The sequence below is a fragment of the Corvus moneduloides genome, chromosome 20 (assembly GCF_009650955.1).
Source record: "Corvus moneduloides isolate bCorMon1 chromosome 20, bCorMon1.pri, whole genome shotgun sequence".
Classification (NCBI taxonomy): Eukaryota; Metazoa; Chordata; class Aves; order Passeriformes; family Corvidae; genus Corvus; species Corvus moneduloides.
In genome coordinates, this window is record NC_045495.1 from 6,165,974 (window position 1) to 6,180,151 (window position 14,178).

Genomic DNA, 14,178 nt, shown 5'->3' on the forward strand with positions numbered 1-14,178 from the left:
AGGGCACGGGCAGTGGATGGGATCCTTCAATGTAGGGGCCTGGGAGCTCCCAACCCCAAACCAGCCTGTGTCCAGCAGCCTTAAAAGAAGGGAAAGATGTAAATCCATTTTGGTTCCCTGTCCTGACATCAAGGCCCGCCTCAGTGCAGCTGCAGCTGTGCTCCCAGCACACTCCTGTGCTGTTTGGGAACCACAAGCTAATTTTAAGGTGTTTTCTGGCAGTTTATAAGTACTGAAGGAAGGGCAGGGCTGAGGAAAGGGCAGTGGAAGCCCCCAGAGAGGCTCAGCATTGCCCTGGGCTGCAGCAAGCTGGAGCTCGGGGAGAGGTACCCATCCCCGCCCCAGACAAAATCACCTTTGTTCCTCCCTAATCTGCTTCCTGCCTGACGTGCTGCAGAAACCACCTCAGCCAGGTGGGAAAGAGCAGCCCAAGGACGCGGTGCTGACAGGAGGCTCTCCGGAGGGCAGCAGACCCATGCTGTGGGCTCCGGCCGGCATCCAGGGCTGGGGAGGAGCAGGAATGGATCGCAGCAGGGAAGAGGGGATGGGAAACTGGGAGCTGGGTGCCCTCAGTCACCAAAGGCACTCTCTGCAGACCATGAGCTTTAAGGCATGTCTGTAACTCCCTTTTCTGCCTGCCATTACCTCTGTGGGGTGAAATCTCACTCGGCAGCAGGATCCTATGGGACAGCAGCCATATATTTGTTATATATATGCATGTATTTATATAGGTATATTTATTTTCATGACTTGTCCATTGGGACCAGCACTTGCTGGCTTCTTGGCCAGCCCTGAGGAGTTCATGCATCCCACTGCTGCTGCAGCATCGCTGCTGTGAGATGGGACTGCGGCAGCCTCAGTGCTTTTCAACTCACTCCAGACAGTCCAAACCGTGCCAAAGTGGGTGATTGGGAAGTGATGACCCGTGTGGGGACAGCCAGGCTGACAAGACAGGTGGGGTGGACATCGCTGCCTGCCAGTGCAGGAGCCTGCGTGCGATGGAGATGCCGTGCCCAAGCCTGACGCTGCATGGAACAGCTTGGGTTGGAAGGCACCTTTAAAGGCTCATTTAGCTCCAGGAAAGCTCCGCAGGGATGGATCTCCTGCCTTGTCGGCTGCCGGGTGGCCGAGTGTGCACTAGGTGGCACGCAGCTGCTGGGAGAAGGGCTTGCGACAGCGGGGAGAGGCTTGGATTCGGGAAGAGAGAGGAAAGCTCCACTGCGATCCCCCAGAGAACTGCCGGAGCGGTGGGAAAAGCAGGCAGAAGGCAGAGCGGGATGAGTTCTGCCCATAATTACCACTAATGGCGAGGTGAGGGTGGCCAGAGAAGGCGAGACAGGCACACAACCCAGAGGACTCGGCTCCAGAGTTTCCTGGTTGGATTTAGGAAAGGCAGGGATTGAGAGAGCCTTTTGATCAGGGTCTGCATGACAGGAGAAGGGGCAGGGGTTTAAACTGAGAATGGCAAATTTAGGATTGACGTAAGGAAAGAATGTTTTATGATGAGGGTAGTGAGGCCCTGGCACAGGTTGCCCAGAGAAGCTGTGGATGCTGGAAGTGTTCAAGGTCAGGTTGGGTGGGGGTTGGAGCAACCTGGGATGGTGGAAGGTGTCCCTGCCCACAGCAGGGGATTGGAACCTGAGCTGGTCCCTTCCAACATAAACTGTCCATGATTCCCTGATTTCCCTGAAGAAGGCAGGCAGTGGGACACAGAGAGCTTAGCTGAGCTCATGGGGCATCTCCCACTACCAGCAGGGATGAGGAACATGTCCCTCTCACCAGGTAAATCCCAGAGGTTGGAGAGCAAGGTCACCCAGCAGGAGCGGGATGCCCACACCAGATCCATCCCTGCTTTGTCTAACTGGTCCCTGGTAGGAACCAGCAGCAGCTGCTGCAGAGGAAAATGAAACGAAATTTCACCTATTATCCTTTGCCTGCAGAGGAATTTCTTCCTAATTCCTGTCACTTTGGGTTTGTCTGCTCAGGGAAATTAATCTGAAATTGAGTGGGCTGTGAATTTAAAGTGCTGCAGCAATCCCAGCAGAGCTTGGACAGGCAGTTTCCTAAGTGGCCAGGCTATTCCCTGGAGCACCAGGCTGAGCCTGGCAATTCAACAGAGCCTCAAGCATCAGGTTTTGTAGACATTAGTGTAGGACCACAAGCCAAAACCGTGTGAGAGGGAGCAGCCATGGAGAAATTAATTCAACAGCCTTCCAGCACCACTGCAAGAAAAGGAACCGGGGGAAGGCAAATATTTGGCTGGTTACCCCAGTGTGTGGATGGATCAGACAGGAGGTGATGCCATGCTGGAGGACTCAGTGCTTTGCATACTGATTTGTGGAGCATGCAGAGAAGGGTGTGGGAAAGAACAGCATGGGAAAAAACGGATCCAGCTGGGGAAAAAAAAAAAAAAAAGCATAAGGAACTATGTTAAAATCTGTGGATCATTAAGGTAAAAATCATGTAAAATATAAAATATTTTTTGCAGGCAGAGAGGACTGTGAGGTCTGCATCCCTGTGAAAACAGGGTGCTTAGGGACAGCAAGACACTGAAGTTCACCTTTTAGACTCAAGGATCATCGAGGATCTTTACAGCCACCCTCACGCAGAGCAGTTGGAAGAATTTGTGCAGTGGGGTCTGACAGGCTCAGCTGGTCACCAGACCTTGGATTCATGTTGCCCATGGCTCTGTTAACCCCTTTCAAGTTGTTGGAGCACTGTGGGATACAGGACAAGGGACGGAGAGCTGTGAGAAAAGGGAGACTGAGGACCAGCCATGCACTTGCACTGTTGAGATGAGGTACCTCAGCCCCTCACTGTGCCTGGCAAAACCTTCCAGGGGCCCTGATGCAAGATCAGATCATGAATCCTTGCTCAAAAATAAAAAATTAAATAAATCCAATGCAATTTAAGACTCTTCCCACAGCTCAGCCACCACCTGACTGGTTTATCTCCACTGTACAGCCCTTCCCTCCACCCAGGAGCTGCACCCAATTCACCTCTGCTCTCCCCCACCCTGCAGCCCTTATCTGTAGCACCCTTCAGCCCTGGAGCATCACCCTGAGCCCTCGCCCAGCCTCTCTCACCAGCCAGGACTCCTTACTGGGAGCATCCATGCCATGAAGGTCTACAAGTCTCTATAGAAACCCTTCTTCACCATCCTCAGTTCTCTCTGAAACCTTTTCCCATTCAGGATCACAGGATATTTAATAACTGTCCATCCATGCAGTCACATGGATCACATAGTCTGCTCCCAGCATGGCTTTATGAAGCATTCCTATCTATTTTTCAGGAAAAAAACCCCCTTTGCTTCGCTCTCCAGTTTCTAATTACAGCCGCAGGAGACAGGAATCCCAAGCACCTGAGTTGTAAATGTGAAACTTATTGCTTAAGCAGACACATTACAAACAGGCTATCAATCACTTCTGGCAATTATTAGTACTTTGTGAGTATTTTGAGCTCAAGCATGTGACAGTCTCATCCATCTTGGAGCAGAGAAATCCATGGGCATTTGCATACGAGGCTGAGCTGTGGGGGGGATGCAGCTCCAGAGGGTTTTCACTGGAGCTGTCATTATGTGCTTGGCATTGTACATTTTGGGATGAAAACCAACCTTATTCCAGCCCTGTAAAGATGAGTCCCACATGTTTAACCCTGGAAGAAGGGTCTCATACACACACAGCATAAAGTGGTTCTGTGTGGTATTTTTTGCCGTAGCTACTGAGTCCAAACATAATGTTCTTTATTTTATAAGCCTTTTGTGGCAGGTGTATGATGGCACAGGTGAATCAGTGCTTCGGGGTGTAAAGTCCAGGGAGGTTTAAAGTAATTTGATAAGGACTGATGAACACTCCCACGGATGGTAACACACTCCCATGGACGGTAACACACTCCCACGGACGGTATCACACCCCCACGGACGGTATCACACTCCCACGGACGGTATCACACTCCCACGGACGGTAACATACTCACATGGACGGTAACACACTCCCACAGAGGGTAACACACTCCCACAGAGGGTAACACACTCACATGGACGGTAACACACTCCCACGGATGGTATCACACTCACATGGACGGTAACACACTCCCACGGACGGTAACACACTCCCATGGACGGTAACACACCCCCACGGACGGTATCACACTCCCACGGACGGTATCACACTCACATGGATGGTATCACACTCATGCACACTGTCACACACACTCATACACAGCATCACACACTGTCACACTCACACCCCCACTGTCCCACACACTCGCACATACCATCAGCTCTCTCTCTCACACTATCCCTGTCACCATCATTCACACAATCACACTTTTCCACATCTATTCACACTCCCCAACACACACTGTCACACTACCACAGATGCTATCACACATACAGTCACACAGTCATTATCATACACTCACATGCACACTATGACACTCATACTCACTATCATACACTGTCACACACTATCACACACATTCTCACTCGCACTTTCACACAGTATCACACTATCACTATTGCACACACACTCATATCACTATCACACTATTACACTATCATTCACCATCACACTCATTATCACACAGACACTCACTATCACACAATCACATTCACACTATCACACTCACTATCACACACTATCACAATCACACACTCATTATCACACTTGGTCCCACACACTGTCTCACACACACACTATCACACACACATTATCACTATCACACGCTCATTATCACTATCACACGCTCATTATCACACTCATTATCATTATCACACTCATTATCACACCCGGCCCGCCCCGCCTCACACTCACCGTTACTCTCCCTCACGCCTCCACCAATCACGTCCCTCCCTCCTCTTTGGCCCCGCCCCCGCCCCGCCCCTCACCCCGCCCCCCTCGCGGCCCCGCGTGCGCATGCGCGGAGGTTCCGTGACCGCGGGCCGGGAGCGGCGGCGCCGGGCCCTGCTCGGGGTGAGGGGAACGGGCCGGGTGAGGGGTGACGGGACGGGGGGACAGCGGCGCCGGGACGGGGGGCGGCTGGGCTGGGCTGGGCTGGGCTTGGCTTGGCTTGGCTTGGCTTGGCTTGGCTTCTCTTCGCGGGGTGGGCACCCCCGGCACCCCGTTCCCTGTGCCGCGCAGCGCGGGCCGTTCGTGAGGGACCGCCCGCGCCGTTGCGGCCGCTTCGGGCTCGGTCTGCCTGGCGTCCCGGGGACATGGGCGCCGTTCCCCTCGCACCAGGCCCTGGCTCCTGCGCAGCTCTCGGGGCGGTCGGTGCCGCTCGGACATCCCCCGGCAGCCGTGGTACCGGGGGGGCCGGTCGGAGCCAGCAGGCGGCTGCGGTGGGTGGCGGGTGCTGCCCAGGGCCGGGGGGAGCTCCCTGCGCCGGGCCGGCCCCGAGCCACCGGCTCCCCGAGGCGGGACCCGGCTTGGCCGTTCCGGAGCTCCAGGAGCTCCTGCCGCGAGCCGAAGCCGTTGGGGAGCTGGAGGGGCCCTCCAGATCGTGCCGGGTTCGCCCCTCACACATCAGTGGTCTCCCCACAAATAAATAACCCGCCTCGGTGCCCGGCAGGACCTAGGAATGGTCTGGTTGGACACAAGGTGTGGTGTGATCCCGTGCCCAGGTGGAGTCCTGTGTCTGGGTGTACCTGCCCTCTTCTCGCTGCCTCAGCTTTCCTATTCACCCGTGCCCGAAACCAGCCCTCGGCTTAACTGACAGGCAAAAGCTTTGTTCCGCCTCAGTTGCGGTCTCTTTTTCCCCCTCCGAGGGGAACTCGCTTAAAGCTTGTTTTGAATGGAAGCAGTCCAGTTTTGGAGCAGCCGGGTTTATTTCTTCTGTTGTTTTGGCTGTCAACCCAGCCACCTTGTGCCGTGAGGATCAGCAGAGGCTGGGAGAGGGCAGGACTGGGATGGAGCTGCGTGCTTGGAGTTATTACCCTGACCCCCCTCTCTACTGCCGGGCACTGTTCTTTCTCTTTGGTTGCTGCTAATCGGTGCTGGGTGTTTGTGTAAGGAAAGGTATGTTCGGGTATGAGTTACCTGGCAAGAGCTTCCGACCCTGTTGCATCAGGTTCTGCTGTGCCCAGAAGTGCAGCTCAGCTGGTGCGGGGAGCTGTGGGGGCCCTGGCTGGGTGGTTTGGGGTCGGGGCGGGGAGCACAGGGCACCGGCAGTGCTGCTGCAGTCGTGCCCCCTGCATAGGGTCATGTCTTACGGCAGCCCTGTGGCCTCCCTGTGCTTTATGTGCTCCCCTAATCCCTGCGTAATCTCTTCCCATGGGATCTTTGTTGCCCTCCCAGTCCTGTCTCTCAAAGTGGTGTAGTGACGCTTAACAAATCCCTCCTGGGCACTCTCTTTTCTGAACAACCTGCTGAAAAGTCTCTATTTTACCAATCTGGTGTTTTTTGTTTTTAATTCAGCCCAGCTCAAGAGCTCCCAAGGCTCTTTTTCTTTTCCAGGTGCAAGCTCGCATTTCATGAAAACTTTTATCAGCTCTGGCAATTCAAGTTCAGAAACTTAAAAAAGGAGTTGGCATTTTTAGAAATCATCTCAGACCCATGAATTTTAAGATCCTGCATTTAAAGTGAGAGAAAATTCTCCTTTCTGGAAGTAGAACAGAGAATTAAACACAGCTTTCAAAGGTTTTAATTCCCATTTTCAAGCTTTCTCACCACCATTTGCTGGAGCTTGAGGAGCAGGGAGTGCAACTGTTGGAAAACACGTCTGAAATGCACTCAGTTCTTTTCCTGTCCAAGTCCCCAATTAAAGCCATGTGGACAAATGTTTCAGAGGTTGTGCTGGGTGTAAAGTTCCAACCAAACAGATCCAAACTCAAGCTCTGAGCCCACGTTACCAAATATCTTCAAAGTGAAGGGCTTCTGGCTGGAATATTTAAGTCTGCACTTGAATTAGCCAGGGTTTTGTTTTCACTGGGGGAAGGGTGGCTCAGAGGATTTCTGACTGGAGCCACGACTGTTTGGTGAATATGAGCTTTTAGGGTTGGTGTGAATTTCAGCTTTTCAAGGTATTTTTAAAGCTTGAGGTGAAGTGTTGAAGTCCATGGGATTTGAGTAGAGATGTGAGCTGGGATGTGTAACACATCCCAAACTATGTCCCACTCTTCCCCAAACCCTTTCTGCCGTGGTGTAACGCTGAACACTGTACAAGCAGCTCCAGTATTGAATTTCTCAGCTTTTAATATTTGTGTGCTGCTGACTTCTCAAAGAAAAGTCAGGAACTGCAACTTGAGGCTTTTTCTTTGTCATTTGCCATAACTCCAGGACTTGTGTAATTCTGGCCTACTGATGCTCTCCTGCATTCCTCACTTCCCAATCCATGCAAACAATTGCTGGCTCCAGCAGCGTTCAGCAAGAACTGGAAGGAGGCTGAAATACACCCCTCGCTCCTCCTTTGGAACAGCAGTCCCAGCGCAGGAAATATTTTTCCACTCTGATGGGGAAGTGAATGTTGGAGCACGCGACACTCACGTGCAGCCAGCCCGGGTACCTTCACGTGTGGTCCAGGATTCACAGCATCGCACGCCGGGGTGAGGGATAGGCTTTTGTCACCCAGCTGATACCCCAGCAAGTGTGAGGTGGCACGGGAAGGAGGTGGCTTTTGTGCTGCGGTGTCTTCTTGTTTGCATTTCCTGCTGCTGTTTCAGAAAGGAAGGAAAACGAATCGCTGACTCCCTCCTCACAGCCTCCCTCTTCTCCTCTGCTCTGCTTGTGGCTGCAGATGAATATTTGGTAACAACTTCGGGGGGAAAAAAACTGTTGGTTTGGGGTTCAGAGCACCTAGTGCAGGTGGGTGGGACAGAAAATGCCACAGCCTGGCTTTGGCTTCGAGTCGAGCATGGACAATGCTGGTGGTCCTTGAGGTGGAGAAGTGTTGGTGTGAAACCTGCCATAAAAAGAATTGGCAGAGGCAGGTGTTGTATTTGATACCTTAAGTCTTAATTTGCTGTTTTGAGCAGTAAAATAACTGTCCTTGGTGTGTTAGGGGAGAATGGATTGCAGGGAAAAGATTAATAGCAGAGACCAGGGTAGGATCTTGGCGATCCAGAGCGGTTTGTCACCAAGACCAGTTGAGCTGGGGGTGTTGTGTAAAAATCTCAGAGCAGCTCATAAACTAATTTACACTGAATTCCTGGGGAAAGTGTTGCTTTCCTCTTATAAATGCAGACGTGTGGGTGTGTCTGTTCTGCGCTCGCTCTCCTTCTCTGTCTTTTTTAAGCTATCAAGCCACACGGGCATGATGGATGGGACACTCCACAGAGCGTGGGATCTTCCCCCATCCGGCAGGAATGTCATTCTCTGTGCAGATGGCATCCTCCAGTGGAAGCCACCCACTGCTGCTCTGCCTCTTGGGAGACCTGAACTTTTCCACTGGATGGGAAGGAAGCTCGCAGCTCCCTGCTGACTGCTGAGAGTTAAGCGAGCAATCAGTGACGTGAGACCTCAGGAGGGAGAAGGCGAATTTATTTTAAAACAAAATGAGTTTCACTCATTCACAGCCAAACCCACCTACACACGAGCACCAACGTGGGGATCTCCAAGTGGTTGTCCAGCATTTGGACAGATGTGTGTCCAGATGGTTTGGACAGGATTTCTTGGAATGACACAACAGACAAGAATGTCAAATATCAGACCTCTGGTGTCTCTTGGTGATCATGTGATGCCTTTGGATCTGCTCTTTTTACATCCCTTGGGGGCTGAGAGTTGTGATCCGTTCTTGTTGGAATTTATTCACTGGCCTTTGTGTCTTTGTCTGGTGTCTTTGGGCTCCTACCCCTTCTCCATTCTTCCCTAAATCGTCTCTTAAGGGCTTGAGTCTCTGATGCAGATTATCCCTTGTTTCAAGATGTTCCTTGTTTTCCAACCTGAGAAGCTGCAGATAGGTGTGCTTTGATCTTAAAGACCTACTAAATCACTGCCCTCTGCACAGGCAGTTGATTATGCCCTGTGTTCCTCCTGGTTCTCTTGTATTCCTTCCTATCTGTTTTTTGCTGGGATTACACTCAACTAAAGTATGTGTACTGTGATTTGCAAACTGCATTAAGAATTGTCTTCTGGCTTTGTTTGCATGTGTAATGCTGCACAGAAGGAGTCACAGACTGATCCTGGGCCAGAACTAAGTGGTCAGAAGCCTGAATGGAGCTGATGGTGTAGCTCTGGAGCTCAGATCAGTGTGAAGAGTTTGGGAACCACTTGTGTAACTAAGTCATTACTGTGAATGAGTGTTTGGCCAGCATTTGGGAGCTCACATTGGGGTGGTCAGTGTAATGCTGCCAGGAGTAGTGCTGAGCATGGGGAAGGGGCAGAATGGCAGCTTGCCTTGGCACACTCCTGGCTAGTGAATGTCTGTCTGAACTCATGCCAAGGCTTACAGGTCTGCCTGACACAGATCAGCAGTGGCTCAGGGATGGTTTGGTACAGATCTGTGGTGACTCAGGTGGTGTTTGGTGCCACAAACCACAGGAAGCAAAGTCTCAGTGAGGAGTGTTTGCTCTCAATTAGCAGGAGAAGTTGCCAGCATTGGCAGGGAGTGAGTGAGTGGTGGTACCTCACTCACCCTCAGCCACAGGGTATTGAGGCCAGTCTGCTTCTCTGGAGTCTCTTAAATCCAGAGTGAATGTCCTCTGTGAAGGACAGAGCTTGTTTCCCTCTCAGATGGCTTATGTGATATGGGTGCGGGTTGGGGGGATTTAGGACATCATTCTCAGCTCCCTGTGCTCTGTTTCTTGTTGCAGGTCCCCAGGAGAAAATGGTGTAAGGCCAGTGCAGCTGCCACTTCCAATCGCGGCGTTTCCAGACCTCAGGGAACATGGCAGCAGCTCAGGGATCGGGAAGCAGTTCAGCCGGGCCATCCGGACTGCCCAGTTCTGCCCCGGGGCACAGCAGCAGCTCCACGGCAGTGGCTGTGTGGGAATGGCAGGATGAATTTGGCAGGTGGAGGCCGTACCGAGGCAATGTCTGCAGCTACATCGAGCAGATTATCCAAGCCTCTCAGCAGAAGGGCCGGCGCTCGGGGTCGGGGCTGGTCAGCAGCATCCCTTTGGGACGTGCGGATCCCGCCTTGGCTCCCTATGTCATCGACATTCCAAGCTTGACACAATTCCGGCAGGATACAGGTAAGGGAGCTTCCCCACCCGTTTTGCTGGTGTGCTTGGGGATAAGCAGGGCCTCATTCTGTGTGTAAGAGCCCTGCAAAGCTCTGCTGTTCGTTACCATGCTGGGCAGCTCTGTGAGCACATCTGCTGCTCTCCTGATGCTGTCTGCTGCCCAGTGTGGAAAAATCTGTGGAGCTGGGTGCAGGCAGACAGCTGTGATGTCTTCAGGAGCACCATCATGGGACCCCTGGAGCTCACAGCCTGTGAGCCAGAGCTCTGAGAGCTGGAAACTGCCCCCCCCCCCGCCCCATCCATTCACGATCACTTCCGTAAAAACGGCCTTTTTACGATTCCAACCCTCCTGCTTGAATCCCTTGCTCCCTCTGGAGCTGGAGTGCCAGCTGCTTTACCTTGGCATGCAGCCCTGCTCAAGCTGCTTGTGAGTGCCTGCAGCCCCCGCATGACACCAAAATGCTGCAGCAGAATATTCCCTCCACTTGTGCTGTGCGAGCCTGGCTTGCTTCCTCCCAGGGAGAAAGGGCAGGATGGGCTCAATAGCAGAATTGAGACCTGATTTTCATTCTCCTCTCTTCTGGGGTCACTGGGAGTAGCAGCTCAGAATCTGCTGAGATTACTCCTGCCCTCTTTTGCTCCAGATGTGAGCAGCTGGAGCTTAGAAAAGGGCCAAGGATGGAATGCATGCACTTCATCGCTGGAAAATCCAGGGAGATCCCAAATTACACACCCCAAATGAATGGCTGCTTTGGAAAATTTTCCATCCATCGGGTTCCCCTTTGCTGCTATCTCCCATCACTCCAGGAGACGGTCGAGCATCATCCCAAGCTTTAGAGAGAGGCATGTGTTGGTTTCTTGCCAGTTGAAACAGTAAATGAGCAATATTTGAATCAACTGCCAATTCTGACAGGAAAGGGAAGCGGTTGGAGCAAATGTGAGTGGTCATCACAGCTGCATCCGTGTTTTTATTCTGACCTTAGGCTGAGTTTATCTAGCAGTGTCCTGGGCAAGGTGAGGAGCTGTCTAGGCTGGGTGCCTTGGCAGGTGTGCTCAGCTTGGCCTGTTTAAACATCTGGAAGGCCAGCTGAGGCTGTGGCTTCAAGCAGTACAGCATGGACCACCAGGGCTGGCACCAGCAGCTGTTTCTTCCGTGTTTTTTTCATGCCAAACTTGTGAAGGAGCCTTCCAGCCTCTGGCCCTTTTCAGCCAGTGCTCCAACACGTGGACAGCAGTCCTAAGCTGTCTGGTGAAGGTGAGCAGAGATCCTGTGGGAGGGCGGAACGTGTCCCAGTGTGAGTGGGACATTCTTTTCCACATGCACAGCTGTCTGTCCTTAGAGGGTTTGTATCTCTTTAGACCCTCATGAGAGCTCTCAAAACACCCAGTGAATATTGTCCATTGCAGGGTAGTTTGGAGTAGTTCATCTCTGTGGGACAGTCCAGTTCAATTCTGGAAATGATGTTGGCTGGTATGATCTCATCTTTGCTTGGTCTAGATCTAAGTTTGAGCTGTTCATAACAAAAAGGCTGATTCTGCTCCACAGCTCTCCTGCAGTGTTTCCCATCGATCCAAAGGGATGCTGATCAGAGTGGCCAATGCTGTGAACCTCCCTCCACAAATACCTGTGTGCTCTGCAACGTGACTACTGGAAAAGCTCTCATATCCATTTCCATGGCCCAGTTCTAAGCAAAGCTTTTTCTCTCTGCAAAGCTTTGCCTTAAACGTGAACCTTTCTGAGCAAGCCGCCAGCTGAACTTTGTCATGTGCTGGAGAAAAGAATCTCTGCAGGAAACATCCCCATGAAAAATCTTTAAACAGTGCAAAAAATAGGCTGTTGTATTCTGCTCATTAGCTATTAGACAGATAAATAGGCTCTTCAAAGGAAGCCAGGGAGAATAACAGGAAGCCAGTGTTAACGGGAGCAGCGTCCCCAGCAGCAGGGAATGACAGCTGTGCGGGGGGATCTTGTGGGCAGGATTAGCTGTGGGCTTCAGCTGCTGCTCGAGGCAGATTAGCTGAGAGTGAGTGCAGGGGAGCAGCAGGAGTTGTCCTCTCACCACAGCTGTTTGCCCACCCTGGAGAGGAATGCCAGTTTCCTTGCCAGCCTGGAGGAAGGGGGATGTTTTCCAAGTGCAGGGCCTTGCTCTTGTTGTTCACTCCTAAAACCTCTTTTTGCTGCTGTTTGAGGGTGTTAAAAACACAAGTTGCTTGCAAGTAAGTCCTGCAGTCCTCTTTGTGCTGCTTTTAGCTTCCCACCTGCCAGTGGAGCAGGGGAAGCCTTGCTAATCTCCTGAGATGTGTCCCACTGGACACCTTGCCTAACCTGTGGTAGTCCCCTTTTTCTGGGAGCCGGTTCATCTCTAAATGTAGTGTGTGTCTCACCATCTCATTCCCAGTCCACTTGATGGTGGTCACCTAAAAACAGAGACTAGACAAGAATAAGAGAATAAAAGTAGGTATTTATTTGAAGGGCCTTCAAAGGCACACCCTGGGCAGTCCAAAGCCTCCACCCAAGATGGACCCTGGGTCATGGGTTCTTCACACTTTTATAGGTTTGGTCCATTTGCATATCAGGGTTAATTCTCCAGTTATAACTTCAGTTAATGATGTAATTACCCCGAGTTTGCCCCTCCTCTCAAGGCTTTAGTTTACACATTTTGGGGCCTGAGACAATCGAGGTATCCTTGGAGAGCAAACCTAGAGAGGGTTTGTTATGTCTGACCAGCCTGAGAGAGCAGTAACTAACGGGCCACACGAAACTTACACACCAGGCAGTACAGGACTTGAACAATATAAGAGTTAAAACCCAAGGCATCACAGTCTCATCCCTAGTCCTCCTCCTGCTCAGGGGTTCATTCCCGAAGTTATCCACCTTTTGAGGCTATGGGTTTGTGTTTCTGAAACTTGACAGGACTTGCGGGATAGGAGCAGTCATTGCTAGAGTTTGCTTTTGGCTTTTTAGTCTGCTTTCCCACTAAGATGTCAGTTCCAGGCTGGGAAGGTCACTTTGGTTCTGCTGATACCTTCTGCCAGAGGAAGGTCTGGTCCCACAGGAATCCTGAGCACCATGGTTGAGCTATTGGGGAGGTTGCTGTGTTTCACTGGCTGCTAGAAGTGTTTTAAGTGTGCTGATGAGATGATGTTTGCTGGCTGGTGTCACTGGAGAGTCCTGCTCTGCAATACGCAGGATGCTTGGTGCTGCTCTGGAGCCGAAACACAAGCCCTGGCATTCCTTGGTCTGGCACATTCTGCCTTTGAGAGAACCTTAGCCTTTGTGTTAGCTCTGGAGCTTTAGCAGTGCTGAGATAAGGACAAACAGCTTCCACAACATCCCAATACTATTGGGTAGAATAACAGCAGCATGATCCTCATGGCAGCATCCAGGCAGGCAGAGCCTGAACGCAGCAGCAGTTGGATTTTGGCAGTGTGGAGTCCCACGAGGGCTGTCCTCCCTCTTTCTTGGGATGTGCATGTTGGGTGTGAAGCTTGCCTGGATTGCCTGTGCACCACAGAGTCACCAGTGGTATCCTAGGGCAGTTCTCCTCAGGCTGTAGGTGTGGGTAGTTGGAAACATGCAAATTTTCACCTGGGGTCCTGGAGCATAGTGCCATAACTCTCATGATCTCTTTAGAGGCTTTATTTTTTTTTTTCCTCTTGGTGCTGTTCTTTTAACTCCTCCTGTGTTGTAACAACTCACTGCACCCCAGTTCACCCCCACATTCCTAGATCCCCCGACTTGCTTGCCCTGCAGCTTTTCCTGCTCCTCTTTCTCTGTGTGGAATGCTGCTGAGGGTTTTTCCTGCTGCAAGAACCCATTTTTCAAAGGTTTCAGAGCTTCTGTCCTGTTGGGTGGCTTCCTTCCCTCTCATTAGGCTGCTGCTTTTTTTGAAGTAAGGGATAAAGTACCCAAGAATGAAGTCATCCTGGAAAGCCAGGCTCCAGGGGGTTCGAGCTCCAGCTGTCGCTGTCGAGTTGCCTTGCAAGAGTAGTGTGTCTCCTTCCATTTCTCTCCCTTTGTCTGAACAGCTGCTCACTCCAGTTTTCAAGTTACTTCA

General features: G+C 51.7%; 1 protein-coding gene across 4 annotated transcripts in view; it reads left to right on the plus strand.

The window, feature by feature from the left end:
• The first annotated feature begins 4,889 nt into the window (after positions 1-4,889).
• DTX2 (deltex E3 ubiquitin ligase 2) overlaps positions 4,890-14,178 on the plus strand; it is a 35,258-nt gene continuing 25,969 nt past the window's right edge. For 2 of the 4 annotated variants that reach the window (XM_032129972.1, XM_032129975.1), the window contains exons 1-3: positions 4,890-4,973; positions 7,278-7,543; positions 9,749-10,129. In XM_032129972.1, the coding sequence (XP_031985863.1) occupies positions 9,823-10,129 (307 nt within the window). In that variant the 5' untranslated portion in view covers positions 4,890-4,973; positions 7,278-7,543; positions 9,749-9,822. Of the gene's footprint in view, positions 4,974-7,277; positions 7,746-9,748; positions 10,130-14,178 lie in introns of all 4 variants that reach the window. The other 2 variants (XM_032129974.1, XM_032129973.1) reach the window with 2 other exon arrangements.